Here is a 16,309-nt window from a genome sequence, read left to right as displayed (position 1 = left end):
AATGAACCAGAATCTTGTTAACTCTGGGATTATGGGTGGTATATATTTTCTTCTGTATTTGCCTAGTTTTCCACAGGAAGCATGTCTTAATTTTCTAATGAAAAAAAAAAAAAGAAAGAAAAAAAAAGTTGATAAAAAGAACAATACAAATTTAAGATGACCCATCATCATTGTATTGTTACAGTCTATGTAAGGGTGAAGTCAAGGCAATAGGGAGAGGCTAGGATGAAGAAGTGCATTTAAACTGGGTGGTTTGGGAACAGATAGGCCATAAGTGAACTAGTCAACATTCAGTACTTTTTTTTTTTTGGCACTTAGCATTTAGTGTAAGGGATCACTGCTCTAACTTTTCTGATTTCTGATTAGTAGCAACTTGCTATCCATGTAGTTGATAATCTAGTTTTATAAATTAATAGGTTCTTCTCATCACAGAAGGACTTATCAGATAGTCCCTTTAAACTTTTAGCAAACTGTTTATAAAATTAGTACATTCACAGTATGACTCTAAATTTCATTCTAAAATATAATTCTAAATCTCACACACAGTTAATCTTTAAAAACATTATTGCTCAGACCATTGAGGAACTTAGTTAAAATTTTTAAATGCACCCTGCTTGTTAAGATATTTTTGGCCTATTGTGGAAGTTTGATTGTTAACTTTTGGACTCTTAATTTGGAAACTGTAGCTATATACAGTATGATATAAATTAAAATTATGAAATGTGCCTCGCTAGCACGGCCAAGGGTGAACCTGAGGAGGGGCGATGAGGGATTGAAGAAGAGACAGACAAGAGAATACAGCGGGGGCTCAGTGGATCTCCCGTGCCTGGATGAAGACACAAAAGACCCAGCCTGCAAGCCAATACTTTATTTTATAGTTTGATTAAAACAAGGGTAGATTAGCATGTATACAAATATTCTTGTTTTGGCAACACTTGCTGCACCTCCCACAGCCCATTAGCTACTTAGGAAGGAATTAGGGAGGGCTATAAGGTCAGGCTTAATTATGCTAAGAGAGCTCTACCCTCCAGGCTGGGACTTGTTTGTGGCCCTGCCACAGGTCAGCCGGAAGCTTGACCCTAGAGCCATTCCCTACAATGAAAGATTGAGAAAAAATGAGATAGGACTTTCTTACCTTTAATGTACTTCAATATAATAAATTTATTGTCAGTGCCCCATAGTGTAGTAGAAACCACATGGGGCTTTGGAGTCATACATACTGAAAGTGGAATTTGGTTCTGCCACACAACAGCTGTTTGTGAGGAAATCAACCTCTGAGTTTATTCCTCAACTGTATACTGGGTCTAATAACACTCACCTCACATTAGGCTGTTGTGAGGATTCCATCAAATAATATATTTAAAGTTGTTCACCTTTTGAATCTCAGAAATTAATACTCCTTCCCCTATCCAAAATGAGGGCAGCATATTCATATATGGCTGTGTTTTCAATGGCTAGAGGCCAATCCTGAGAATTTCCCCGTTCCCTGTGGCCAGAGGCACCTAGGTTAGTCTTTATTCCTAATTGGGGGGGGGGGGGGGCATTGGGCTCAAGGGAAATCATGGGCTTATGGCAAGTGCAATAACTCATCAATTCCATGTTCCCACACATCAAGCCTGACCCCCTTTATGACTACATACTGGTGAAACGGGTGGATGTGATCAGTCATTCCATGATGCACATTTCTGTCCTTTGCTTCAATTACTAAAATAGGTGGGAATTATGGGACCTTGCTTTGGAACCAAGTTATGCCCTAGGGATTTTTGTCATGCTAAATCCATCAAAGATATTAAAAAATATATGAGATCAGGAAGTATTAGCTTTCGAGCTACTGAATGTTCTCCCCAAGATTAGTATTCCACATTATTTTCATTGCTGTTGGGTACTTATTCTGTATGATTTAGTGTTTGGGTCCCTTTCAACATGAAGGGGGAAAAAAAACTGCAGTGTACTGACAAAGTTACATGTCTGGTCTCTTGGGAGCCAGAGGGTTTTGTTTACTCCTTGGGGAAGTCACTCTATGGACTTTATTTTTTAGGTGATTCTGAAGGGCAGCAAGGAGCGCAGCACCGGGGCCACTGGAGTTAATGCAGACTCCTCCCGCTCTCATGCTATCATCCAAATTCAAATTAAAGATTCAGCCAAGAGAACGTTTGGCAGGTGAGCTGGAAATATTCAGGAAGTGCATTGTCTGCCTTTTCCTAATGTGACTTTGAAATATGTGTTATCAACAACAGGACACCATGCCACCACAGAGTTCTTTATTTCAAGGATAGAGTAGAGTTCTTAGCCCTGAAATAAATCATTGTACTAAAGTGCCATCAGTTGATTAATCATGAAGTAATGGCCTATTGTTGGTCAACCCTAAGTTATTAAAAGGAACATTGATTGCTTCTAACGTGAAACACGGTATCAGCAGAGGAACAGCAGAGAATGCATCTCAGAGAGCTTACAGGCCAAAAAAAGAAAAAGGAAAATTAATCCATCCTGCTTGAAAGAAACCATAAGACAATTGGGTTACATTCATTGCTTCTCTGGTGCTATCTTAGCAAACTCTGCCACACTGATGGATGAGCCTATCTCACCTCTGAGTAATGAGTCCTTTTTTTTCCTTTCTTCCTTTTTTTTTTTTGGCTGGAAAGCAGCCCACAAAAGTTTCTGTTTAATTATCTAAGTGGTCCCCTAAGTGATTTACATTGTGGTCATTTAGCCTTATGGGAAGAATGTTTTATTAATTTCAATCATACTTTCTCACAAATGATTAAAACCAATGAAAGTGTCGGGTTGAACAGTGCCAGCAGCAGTGGACAAATCAGAATCCTGCAATACTTTTGGAAAGCTGACAGTAATGTGTGTTTTTTCCTGAGTATGGGCCAGTGTTCATTTCTTCCGGCTGTCACAAAATGCTGACTGATATAAAAATAAACCAAAGCTCCATAGAAATTATCCCTGCTGTGTCTTTTCTCTAGGATCTCTTTCATTGACTTGGCTGGCAGTGAAAGAGCAGCAGATGCCAGAGACTCAGATAGACAGACAAAGATGGAAGGTGCAGAAATTAACCAGAGTCTTCTGGCTGTAAGTTGTTCTAAAGCTTTCATCTAAAAATCCTTCTTGAGAGATTTTTCCACTCTTTACATGCAGCCAGAGTGGGTAAGGGTGGGATGGAATCAACAGAGCAAGGGTATGCTTTTATCTGGCAATGAATTCCAGGAATGGAGATGGAGGCTGCCCAGTCAGATTCTCAGCAATTCTAGGCAACTCTTCCCTACTCTCTTTGTCTTCTCTTCCTCTGGTCACTCCCTGCCAATGAGGAATAGGGAAGTATTTCTAAAATTACTGAATGGTTAACTTAGGTAAGCTTTCTCCCTCTCATCAAGTTTTAAAATTGCATTAATTTTGCAAACATACAAAACTAGAATAGTATAATGATCTCCCGAATACTTGTCACCCAGCTTCAACATGTGAAAAATCTACCCAATACTTTCCCTTCCTCTAGTTGAATTATTTTAAAGCAAGTCCTGTCATCATGTTATTTTTCCACAAATATTGTATTATGAGATAATATCCTATCTAATAAAAGAGTAATATGCAAATTGACCGTACCTCCACTACACCCATAAGCCACGCCCACAAGCCAATCAGGGGTGAATATGCAAATCCAACCAAGATGGCTGCAGCCACAGAGAGCAGGAGGGAGGCTTGGGTTTCCCCAGCAATGGAGGAAGCCAAGCTTTCTGCCTGCCTTTGCCGCCCAGACCTCCACTCCAGGCTACAAAGTTTCAATTATAGAAGATAAATAAATCCCAACAAAAATGGCGGCAGCCACGGAGCTGGAGAGAGCAGGAGGCTAGGGCCCCCAGCGATGGAGGAAGCCAAGCTTCTGCAGCCCTGGCTTGCTTTGGCCTCTGCTTAAGGCTACAAAGTTTCAATTATAGAAGATAAATAGCCGAAACCGGTTTGGCTCAGTGGATAGAGCGTCGGCCTGCGGACTGGAGGGTCCCGGGTTCGATTCCGGTCAAGGGCGTGTACCTTGGTTGCGGGCACATCCCCAGTGGGGGGTGTGCAGGAGGCGGCTGATCGATGTTTCTCTCTCATCGATGTTTCTAACTCTCTATCCTTCTCTCCCTTCCTCTCTGTAAAAAATCAATAAAATATATTAAAAAAAAAAAAAAAAAAAAAAGAAGATAAATAAATCCCAACAGAAATGGCTGCCACCACGGAGTGAGCAGAAGGCTTGGCTCCACTCTAGACTACAAAGTTTCAATTGTAGAAGATAAATATATCCCAGAAACCAGGGCCTACACTTGGGTCGCCAGGGGGTGTGGCTGGCCTGCAAACCTTCACAGGCCCCTCGCCCAGCCCGCCCCACGCCCCAAGGGAACCCCCACCCTGATCCGGGACACCCTTCAGGGCAAACCAGCTGGACCCCACCCGTACACCAGACATCTATCTAATAAAAGAGTAATATGCAGATTGACCATCACTCCACACAAGATGGCTGCCCCCATGTGGTCAAAGGTCCTGCCCCCATGTGGACACCACAAGATGGCCAGCAGGGGAGGAAAGTTGGGAGGGACCAGGCCTGCAAGGGAGGGCAGTTGGGGGCAATCAAGCCTGCAGGGGAGGGCAGTTAGGGGTGACCAGGCCAGCAGAGGAGGGAAGTTGGGGGTGACCAGGCCTGCAGGGAAGGGCAGTTGGGGGGGACCCAGGCCTGCAGGGGAGGGCAGTTAGGGGTGACCAGGCCTGCAGGGGAGGGCAGTTAGGGGTGACCAGGCCTGCAGGGGAGGGCAGTTAGGGGCAATCGTGCTGGCAGGGGAGGGCAGTTAGGGGCAATTGGGCTGGCAGGGGAGGGCAGTTAGGGGCAATCAGGCTGGCAGGGGAGTGGTTAGAGGGTGATCAGGCTGGTAGGCAGAAGTGGTTAGGGGCAATCAGGAAGGCAGGCAGGCGAGCAATTGGGAGCCAGCATTTCTGGATTGTGAGAGGGCAGTCGGATATCCCTCGAGGGGTCCCAGATTGGAGAGGGTGCAGGCTGGGCTGAGGGACACTCCCCCCCCCTCCCCGTGACGAATTTCGTGCACCGGGCCTCTAGTTTTTAATATAATTATACCAGTAGCATACCTAGAGAAATAATTATTTAATGTTATCAATTATCCATTAAGTAGTATAGTTTCTCCGGTTATCCCATAAATGTCTTTTTTAACATTTTTTAATTTAGTAAATCTTTATTGTTCAGATTATTACAATTGTTCCTCTTTTTTTCCCCATAGCTCCCCTCCACCTGGTTCCCACCCCACCCTCTGCCCTTATCCCCCCCACTGTCCTCATCCATAGGTGTACGATTTTTGTCCAGTCTCTTTCCGCACCCCCCACACCCCTTTCCCCCCGAGAATTGTCAGTCCACTCCCTTTCTATGCCCCTGATTCTATTATATTCACCAGTTTATTCTGTTCATCAGATTTTTTTATTCACTTGATTTTTAGATTAACTTGTTGATAGACATGTATTTGTTGTTCATAATTTTTATCTTTACCTTTTTCTTCTTCTTCCTCTTCTTAAAGAATACCTTTCAGCATTTCATATAATACTGGTTTGGTGGTGATGAACTCCTTTAGCTTTTTCTTATCTGTGAAGCTCTTTATCTTCCCTTCAATTCTGAATGATAGCTTTGCTGGGTAGAGTAATCTTGGTTCTAGGTTCTTGCTGTTCATCACTTTGAATATTTCTTGCCACTCCCATCTGGCCTGCATAGTTTCTGTTGAGAAATCAGCTGACAATCATATGGGTGCTCCCTTGTAGGTAATTAACTGTTTTTCTCTTGCTGCTTTTAAGATTCTCTCTTTGTCTTTTGCTCTTGGCATTTTAATTATGATGTGTCTTGGTGTGGTCCTCTTTGGATTCCTTTTGTTTGGGGTTCTGTGCGCTTCCTGGAGTTGTATGTCTATTTCTTTCACCAGGTGGGGGAAGTTTTTGGTCATTATTTCTTCAAATAGGTTTTCAATATCTTGCTCTCTCTCTTCTCCTGGCACCCCCATAATTCAGATGTTGGTATGCTTGAAGTTGTCCCAGAGGCTCCTTACACTATCTTCATATTTTTGGATTCTTTATGCTTTTCAGGTTGAGTGTTTTTTGCTTCTTTGTATTTCAAATCTTTGACTTGATTCTTGCGGTCCTCTAGTCTGCTGTTAGATCTCTGTATAATATTTTTTATTTCAGTCAGTGTATGTTTAATTTCTAGTTGGTCCTTTTTCATATCCTCGAGGGTCTCGCTAAATTTATCGGTCTTTTCTAGATAATTCTTGAAAAACCTTATAACCGTGGTTTTGAACTCTATATCCAGTCATTTGCTTTCCTCCATTTCTTTCATTTGTGACCTGTTTCTTTGTCTCCGCATTTTGGCTGCTTCCCTGAGTTGATAGAGTGGCTTTGTGTGCTAGGTGTCCTATAGGGCCCAGTGGCTCAGCCTCCCCAGTTACCTGAGGTGTACACTCTTGGTGCATCCCTTTGTGGGCTGTGTGCACAGTCTTGTAGTTAAGACATAATTGTTGGTCTCACTGGGAGGAATTGACCTCCAGGTCAATTGGCTGTGAGGATCAGCTGTGTCTACGCTGGGAGAACTTCTGTGCTGGAGACACCCTTATGAGACAAGACTTGCAAAAGCCTCTGTGCTCAGCTTGGATGGGGCAGAGTCTCAGGGTGGAGCAGACAGCATTGTTTTCCCGTCAGCCCTGCCCTATGAGGCCCCTGTGTCTCAGTGTCCCGTGGTAATCGCTGCAAGCACCTCTGAGAGAAAGCCGTCCTCGAGTTTCACCCGCTGCCAGATAGTCCAGTTTCTCCCCGAATGAGTCTGGGTCCCCAGCGTCTTGCCCGGAACTGGAGTTCAGCGCAGTCAGGAGCTTTTGTCTCCCTCCCGCTTGAGAAAGCCAGCCACACACTCAGTTGCCTGCCCTCTCCATGCGAACACCTCGGTACCTCTGCCTCCTGCAGCTCCTCTGAGTCTCAGTGTGCTTTTCTCTTTCCTTCTAGTTGTAGAATTTCCACTCAGCCAGCCTTCCTGTGGCTCTGGATGATGTCCGTTTTGTCTTTTAGTTGTAGTTTTGAAATTGTTGTGCGAGGCAGCAGTTTAGGTAGTTACCTATGCTACCATCTTGGTTTCTCCCCCATAAATGTCTTTTTATAATTGGTTTGTTCAAATCAATATGCAAACAAGATACTTTGGTTGATATGTCTCTTTTATTTCATTATCAGTTCTCTCTATCTCCTTATATTAATGTATTCATTTAAGAAAACTGGGTCATTATCCTATAAGATTTCCTGCAGTCTGTATTAGGCTGACTGCATGTCCATGTTGATGTGTAACATAATACTATATCCTTTATCGTTTCCATAAAGTGGTTAAGATCTATATTTGTGCTGTTCAGTATGGTAGCCACTAAGTTACATGTGCCATTAAGCACTTGAAATGTAGTGAGTCTGAATTGAGATGTACTCTTAGTGTAAAATACACACTGGATTTTCAAGCATATAAAATAACTATTTTTTCCATGTTGATTACATGTTGAAACAATATTTTTGGATGAATTAGATTAAAACGTAATTAAATTATGTATTTAATATTATAATTAATATGTATTAATGTGGCCGAAACCGGTTTGGCTCAGTGGATGGAGCGTCAGCCTGCGGACTGAGGGGTCCCGGGTTCGATTCCGGTCAAGGGCATGTACCTTGGTTGCGGGCGCATCCCCAGTGGGAGGTGTGCGGGAGGCAGCTGATGGATGTTTCTCTCTCATCGATGTTTCTGGCTCTCTGTCCCTCTCCCTTCCTCTCTGTAAAAAATCAATAAAATATATTTTTTTAAAAAAATGTATTAATGTGGATATTAGGAATTTAAAATAACATATGGTTTATATTTGTAGCTCACATATTTCTCTTGTGAAAGTGCTGATCTAGAGGACTGATCAGATTTAGGTTTTATATTTTTTTGGCAGGAATAATTCATGGGTCATTCTTAGACTTCCTATATAGGAACACATCAGGAGGTACAGAATGGTTGTTTCTTTTTGTGATTTTAAGAATTAAGAAAGATTCAAGTATTGTCAGCCTAATTCCTTCATTATAAAGTTTACCATCAGCCTTTTTAACCTAATGGTTTTAGAGCCATTGATGTGCGTCACTTATATCCATTGTTTCATTAGGGATTACAAAATGGTGATATTCTAATTCTAGTATTCTTTCTGTATTTATTAGCTGGAAAGAACTTTTTCTCAGCTATCTGATTATCCTGAAATATAGTTCATACAGTGGAGGCAAGATAAATGCTAGGTTTTTTGCCTTTACTCACCAGTTTTCAGAATGAGTTGGTATCCTGGTAACCTAAACATGACCAATGAGTTTGTTTTTGTTTACTTTTTTGTTGGTTTTTGTATTACTACCAGGGGCCCAATGCACAAATTCATGCACCTTCAAAGGCTGCTGTGGGCACAGGGGTGGGTGTCAGCCCATCCTCTGCGCCCCTGCCCAGCCCTTCCCGCTGCGGCCCCCAGTGCCCTCTCTGCCAGCAGTCCTGCTCCTGCTGCCGCTGCTCCCATGCGCTGATGGCACCAGCCTCTCTCGCACCCGCTGACGGCACAGAGCAATTGGGGCCGGTGCCATCAGCGGGTACAAGTGGCGGCTGCTGCCCCAATTGACCCTCAAGAGCAGGGGGAGGTAGAGAAGCCCTTAGGGGTGGTCGGGGCTGGTAGCCGCTGCTCGCCTCCACTGATGGCGCCAAGCAATCGAGACTGGTGCCGGGTGCCGGCAGCAGGTGTGAGTGGGGCCAGTGCCAGCAGTGGGTGCAAGCGGTGGCTCTGGCACCAGCAGCGGGTGTGAGCAGGGCTGTCGCTGGCAGTGGGTGCGAGAGGTGGCTGTCGGCCCTGATCACCCCTCAAGAGCAGGGGGAGGTGGAGAAGCCATGAGGGGCGATCAGGGCCAGCAGCAGGTGCTAGCAGTGGCTTCGGCGCCAGCAGTAGGTGCGTGCGGACCACGGTGTGCGGGAGCAAAGAATTTTCAGTAACCACCAGAAGCTCACCCCTATGATAGCAACCGGCACCCCACCTTGGTCTGGTGCCCCTGCTCACCTGCTCAACCATCCCGCCTTGGCCGAAGCCCACCATGTTCCACACTCTGCCACCCACTGCCGATGCCCACCATGTTCCATGCGTATCCCCTGGTCGTCAGCACACATCATAGCAACCGGTTGTTCAGTTGGTTGTTCTGCCTTATGGTCTATTTGCATATTAGAGTTTTAAATATACAGATAAACTCATCATAATCATTATTCTTTTGCTGCTTAAATTGTGTATCTTTGGCTAGTGGGAGCCTTTTCAAGTATATTCCTGTGTTTCTTTGACCCAACCCTACTAGTCCCAGATAGCTTCTTGGCTTTCTGTTCTAAGTTCATCTTGTACATTTCCTTCCCCAGGTTTGAATCAGCCATTTATTCATCAAGCCCAGTGTTTTAGAGGAAAATGGTTTTTAGAGACTATTTAGGGGTGATTACTACCATTGGGTTAGTACTTGCTTCTAGATCTTTTTAAAAAGATGGACACAGCTAAGAGATAATCTTTTTGAAAGAGAAAAATGTATCAGGGATTATAGGGCTCCCAAAAACACTAATTTGAAAGAATATATACACCCCTATGTTCATTATAACATTATTTATAACATAGCTAAGATATGGAAGCAACCCCAAGTGTCCATCCATAGGTGAGTGTTTAAAAAAGGTCATGCTGCATATATATATAATGGAATATTACTCAGCCATAAAAAAGGATAAAATCTTACCATTTGTGACAGCCTGGACGAATCTAGAGGATATTATGCTAAGCAAAACAAGCAAAATTGAAACAGACTCATAGATACAGAAAACAGACTGATGGTTGCCAGCAGGGAGGACTGAGTGAAAAAGGTGAAGGGATTAAGAAGTACAAATTGGTAGTTTAAAAATATTCAGAGGGATATAAAGTACAGCATAGGGAATATAGTCAATAATATTGTAATAACTATGTATGGTGCCAGGTGGGTATTGGAAATATCAAGGAGAACACTTTGTAAAGTAGATGATTGTCTATTATGCTGTATACATGAAACAAGTATAAAGTAATATTGAATGTAAATTTCACTTGGAAAAAAGTTAAATAAAAGACTATCGAGGATAAGTAGCAATAAAAAAGATTATAGAGTTTTCGCTTTAATGTTTTGAATTTATATTTCTTTACTTTTTCTATTATGCTAGAATTATTAAATTCTAAAACATTACTTAGTGTATTTGTTCTACTTCAATATATATGTATTTCAAAATAATGCCATTATTACTCATAATGTGATTATTGAATTCAGATTAAGACTTCTTTGCAGTTTCCTTTTCATCCTTAGTTTGTATCCCACTGGGGATATATAATCATAATATTGTGTTGGGAAGTCACTTGGAATAATTCTTCTCTATGTGTTTAAACTTATCAGTTTCATAGTCACTTAAAGTAAAAATTGTAAAACAAGCTGCATCCAGAGAAGTCTAGTGTCCACCCCTGTCCCCTCAGCTCTTATTTTCCTCTTTTTTTATAATTATTTATATATATATTTGTATTCACCCCTTTTTCTCAGAAAAAAAAATGGTAGCATACTGTAAACACTGTTCTGCACTTTGCTTTTTTCAGTTAACAGTATCCTGGAGCTCACTCCATAGCATTTTATAGAGAACTTTGTTACTTTTTCCAGCTATAATAGTGTTGTCTATGCCCCATTGTTTAAGTCCTTTTGATCAGGACTGAAGTCTCCAGCTAGGCACATTATTTCCAGACCACATAAGGAATAAATTGGGAGGCTATGAGAGGTGAGAGAAAGAATAATTTTAGATTTACAGAAAAAGTTGCAAAAATAAATACATAACATTCCTTCACCCAGCTTCCCTAGTGTTAGCATCTTACATAACATAGTAAAATGATCCTAAATCAGGAAACTAACATTGGTGTAATACTATTAACTAATATACAGACCTTGTTTTAATTTCACCACTAGTCCCACTAATGTTCTTTTTCCGGTCCAGCATCCTATATCTAATACATTTAGTTGTCATATTTCTGTAGGTTCCTCAGTTTTTGTCATTCATGGCCTTAAACCGTTGTATAATGCTAAGCAGCTGTTTTGCAGAATGTCTCTGAATTTGGGTTTGTCTGATGTTTTCTCATGATTAGATTTAGGTAATGAAAGTGTATCATATTACATGGTGTGTGAAGTCACTACGTCTTATTACTGGTGATGTTAACCTTGATATCCTAATTAAAGTGGTTTGGGCTGGGTTTTTCCACTGTAAGGGTATAATTTTCCCTTTGTAATTAATATTATGGGAAGATATTTTGGAGTTATGCTAATATCCTATTTACAGCACACTTTTGCTACCCAATTTTAACATCCATTTACTGTGGTGTTTACCTGATGGGATTCTTTGTTCCCAATATTCTTTCTACATTCATTAGTTGGACTTGCTGTAAAAAAGAGCTGTTCTTTCTAATTTATTTATTTATTTATTATACTAGTGGCCTGGTGCATGAATTTGTGCACATTGAAAGGAAATGAATTAGAAGAAATATTTTAATATCACTATTTGCCCCTTCTCTGTAATAGAAGAAATATTTTTAAAATTGCTATTTGCCCTTTCGCTATAATAGAAATGTCAACCTATTTCACGATCAACATTCACAAATTGAAACACACGTGTGTGATTGGCACCAGCGAGAACTTTATATGTATCACGCATGCGCAAGTCAACTTAGCCTTTTATAGATATAGAATAAACTTGCTTAATTAGACCTGCTTTATGATTTAGCTAAACTTTTTCCAACCCAGTGAAGCACCCCAACTTCTCTTTCAGGTAATTGTCAGCAACACAGCAATAAATATCAACATGAAACAGATTATTATTATAGATCATGCAGGGAGAACAAAGGGTAAAATATTTAACTGCAGCAATGTTTGACTATATTCTGCGCAGTGAGAAAACCTGAAGTCATTTTCAAGGTCCACCATTTCTTCTTTTCAGTCGGGTCAAGTTTCTAAGCTTTCTAAATCTCCATTTTCTGGCTAATGAAAAGAAAATAGGATTCCACCGAGTCTCCTATCTACCTACTACAGGAAGGACTTCTGTGAAGAAACTCCAAGAAGGCTAGTCGCTAGGGAGAGGAAGCTGGGCATTGCTACATGATGTCATTATCCAGCACCCACAGACACCGTTTTTGGGCTAGGCTGGGCTGTGGGCCACATTTTGCACCATGGGGTCTCAGCGTCAGCTGCAGTTTGGTGGTGTGTTGCTCCCTGGTGGTGGTGGGGCCTGTGTCCCACTTGGGGGAAGCCGAGTGTTGCTTTGTGGGCACCAGGTTCGCAGTGCTGTTTCTCTGTAAATGGTCAGTGCGCATCACAGCAGCTCCTGCGTTGAGCATCTGCCCCCTGGTGGTAAGTGTGCATCAAAGCGACTAGTCAGACAGTCAGACACTTAGCCTATTAGCCTTTTATATATATACTAGAGGCCCAGTGCATGAAATTCGTGTACAGGGGTGTGTGTCCCTCAGCCCAGCCTGCACCCTCTCCAATCTGGGACTTCTTGAGGGATGTCCGACTGCCCGTTTAGGCCCAATCCCGGTAGGATCGGGCCTAAATGGGCAGTCGGACATCCCTCTCACAATCCAGGACTGCTGGCTCCCAACTGCTCGCCTGCCTGCCTTCCTGATTGTCCCTAAGCTTCTGCCTGCCAGCCTGATCACCCCCTAACCACTCCCCTGCCAGCCTGATTGATGCCTAACTGCTCCCCTGCCAGCCCGATTGCCCCTAACTGCCCTCCCCTGCCAGCCTGATCACCCCCTACTGCCCTCCCCTGCAGGCCTGGTCCCCCGCAACTGCCCTCCCCTGCTGACCCAGTCACCCCTAACTGCCCTCCCCTGCCAGCCTCATCGCCCCTAACTGCTCTCCCCTGCTGGTCTGGTCCCCCCACCCAATTGCCATCCCCTGCAGGCCTGGGTCCCCCCAAACTGCCCTCCCTTGCAGGCCTGGTCCCTTCCCAACTGCCCTCCCCTGCTGGCCATCTTGTGGCAGCCATCTTGTTACACATGGGGGCAGCCATCTTTGACCACATGGGGGCAGCCATCTTGTGTGTTGGAGTGATGGTCAATCTGCATATTACTCTTTTATTAGATAGGATATACTAGTGGCCCGGTGTATGAAATTCGTGCACGGGGCGGGGGTGTGTTCCTCAGCCCGGCCTGCACCCTCTACAATCTGGGACCCCTCAAAGGATGTCCTACTGCTGGTTTACAGGGATCGTGCCTAAACCGGCAGTCGGACATCCCTCTCAAAATCTGGGACTGCTGATTCCAGCCGCTCACCTGTCTGCCTGCCTGCCTGCCTGCCTGATTGCCCCTAACCACTCTGCCTGCTGGCCTGCTCACCCCCACCTCCCCTCCCCACTGGCCTGCTCGCCCCCGACTGCCCCCCTGCTGGCCTGCTCACTTGAAACTGCCCCCCCCCCCCGCTGTGCTGATCACCTCCAACTGACCCCCACTGACGGCCTGCTCACCCCCAACTGGCCCCCTTGCTGGTCTGCTTACCCCCAATGGCCCCTGCTGTCCCATCCTGGCCTGATCATCCCCGGCGACCCAAGTCCCAGCCCCTCCTTTTTTTCTTTTTCTTTTTCCTTTTTTTTTGTTTTCAGTGCCTCCTTGAGTGGAGGCCAGGGATGGCTGGAAGCAAGTATCTAGGATTTATTTATCTTCTATAATTGAAACTTTGTAGCCTTGAGTGGAGGCCAGGGCCGGCCAGGAAGCTTGGCTTCCTCCATCACCAGGGGCAACCCAAGCCTCCTGCTCACTCCAGCTCCGAGGCTGCCAGCTTGGTTGGGTTAATTTGCATGTTTCTCTTTTATTAGTGTAGATAGATTACTTATAACAGCAAATAGATTTTTATTGCTAGATTATAATCCATTTCTATCATTATTTATTTTCTTGCTCAAATTATCCCAGAACCAATATATTTTAAGCACTTACTATATGCTAGTCAGTTTAGTCTTCACAACTCTGTGAAGTTAAGCAAGTTCTCTTATCCCCACTTTATAGTTCAGGATTCTGAGACTCAGATGGATTAAGTAAATTAGCCAAAGATCCACAGTCTCTAGCTAGAAATCTGTGATTCTCATATTTAAAACTATGGTCCAGCCCTAGCTGGTTTGGCTCAGTGGATAGAGCATCGGCCTGCGGACTGAGGGGTCCCAGGTTCGATTCCGGTCAAGGGCATGTACCTTGGTTGCGGGCACATCCCCAGTGGGGAGTGTGCAGGAGGCAGCTGATCGATGTTTCTCTCTTATCGATGTTTCTAACTCTCTATTCCTTTCCCTTCCTCTCTGTAAAAAATCAATAAAATATATTTTAGAAAATAAAACTATGGTCCAACCCAGCCAGTGTGGCTCAGTGGATGAGCATTGACACAGGAACCAAGAGGTCCCTGATTCGATTCCTGGTCAGGGCACATGCCCAGTTTGTGGGCTTGCTCCCCAGTAGGGAGCGTGCAGGAGGTAGCTGATGGATAATGATCCTCTCTCCTTGATGTTTGTTTCTTTCTATCCCTCTCCCTCTCTCTCTAAAAATCAATTTAAAAATTTTTTTGAACTATGGTCCAAGAATCAACTATGAAATTGGGAAGGAATATCTATGAAATCATACAACCCTTTGGGGCTTGACTATGCCTATCTCACATGGGCAATAGCATGTAAAGGAGCCTGGGAACAAGCCATTTAGAATAGGATAAAAAACTTGTATTCTGTGAGATGCACAAAGGTGCCCCTTTTTTCTTTCTTATTTTCCTTGGATAGTCTTAGTGTTTAGTAAAATCTACTTTCCATTTCCCAAAGACTCATAGGGCTTGGTGGCCACACTTAGACTTGAGTATTTAAGGGGCAGATGGAACTCAGGGGCATGGTTTGGTTATCTGTTCGTCCATTCTGAAGATTCTTCCCAGTGCTAAAGTTTGGGGATATTGAATTGATTTGCAACAAAAGAGGACATTGAAACTCCCTTATACTTTCTTATACCCTGCAGCTTCTTTGATAGAGAGGGGTTAGCTGCAGGCATCTATGGTTGCAACCAAGAACAGCCACAGCAAAGCTACTTACCTGTTCTTGGTGAACTCCCAGCACTGGCACTTCCAAGGGATTCCTTCCATTCTCTTTCCTTCCTTCCTTTTCATTTACTGCCTTTTAGCGTTGATGCATGATCAGAAATAGATCTCTCCTCCCTTATCTTGTTCCCCACCCTTGCTCTATCTGTTGCCCCTGGAGGTCTGTATATCCAGGTCTCTGCTGGCACTAGTGATGTCCTGTGAGCACTTCTCTGATGGGCTAGTCCCAGGAGCAAGTGACTTCCTCTTACCTTTAGGCCACAGTCCCTGCTTTTTTTAAATGAGGAGGTGGACCTAGGTATTATCAGTTCCTTTCAAGCTCTGACTCCAGAATTTTTCCTGTCCCATTCAGACAACTTATATTTTAATCTACACTTGAGGCTACAATTATAGGTGTGTATGTGTGAATGGAAGAAGGAACAATGAGATATTTTCTCTAAATGCTTCTGCAGTTGGGAGGAGTGTGGGGAGAGAAAGGCAAGCTGCCACTATATAAGCTTAGACTCAGGACCTGTGAGAAGGTCTGTGGGTTTGTCCGTTCCATACTGTCAGGGCTATTTACTGCTTTTAAGTTGGGGGCCCTTACCTAGGCACAGCCAGCATAATGTTTCCCAGTCTAGCTTGATTTTTCTTGTTGAACAGGAAACAACCAGGACATTTGACTTTTTTTGGAGAACTGACTCTCTTTTGAATATAAGAAAAATCTGATCTGTTACTCTCTCATTGCATATGATAGTTGATGTGCTTCTTGTTTGCAGCTGAAGGAATGTATCCGAGCACTGGATCAGGAACACACCCATACTCCCTTCCGGCAAAGCAAATTAACTCAGGTAATGTTAAATGTGAGTTTTGAGTTTGTTCTGATTCTCATTGTTCCTTCTTCCATTCATCTGTTCATTCAGCAGAGCATCCACTGCCAGTAAGGCATGATGCTAAGCATGGCAGGGGGTGGGGAGAGAGGAGGAGTCATGTTCCTTCCAGGAGTTCTCATGTATAGGAGGAGAGAGGAGCATACTCAGGCATAGAAACTTGGGGTACGAGGTAGCCAGGCTCCCATGGGGGCAGCAAAGCTCTTCTGGCCATCATCCATCAGCTTTCTGCTTATTTCTAAGTACTT

At 43.6% G+C, this 16,309-nt stretch overlaps 1 protein-coding gene across 1 annotated transcript in view; it reads left to right on the top strand.

The window, feature by feature from the left end:
* The window catches only part of KIF24 (kinesin family member 24), a 63,359-nt gene that overhangs the window by 33,518 nt on the left and 13,532 nt on the right, over nucleotides 1-16,309 (top strand). Inside the window, exons 6-8 of the mRNA XM_080668224.1 lie at nucleotides 2,039-2,160; nucleotides 2,970-3,075; nucleotides 15,951-16,022. Coding sequence (XP_080524350.1) covers nucleotides 2,039-2,160; nucleotides 2,970-3,075; nucleotides 15,951-16,022 — 300 coding nt within the window. The remainder of the gene's footprint in view (nucleotides 1-2,038; nucleotides 2,161-2,969; nucleotides 3,076-15,950; nucleotides 16,023-16,309) is intronic.

The sequence above is a fragment of the Plecotus auritus genome (genome assembly GCF_963455305.1).
Source record: "Plecotus auritus genome assembly, chromosome: 5".
NCBI classification, from domain to species: domain Eukaryota; kingdom Metazoa; phylum Chordata; class Mammalia; order Chiroptera; family Vespertilionidae; genus Plecotus; species Plecotus auritus.
This window is presented reverse-complemented; position numbering and strand designations above follow the sequence as displayed.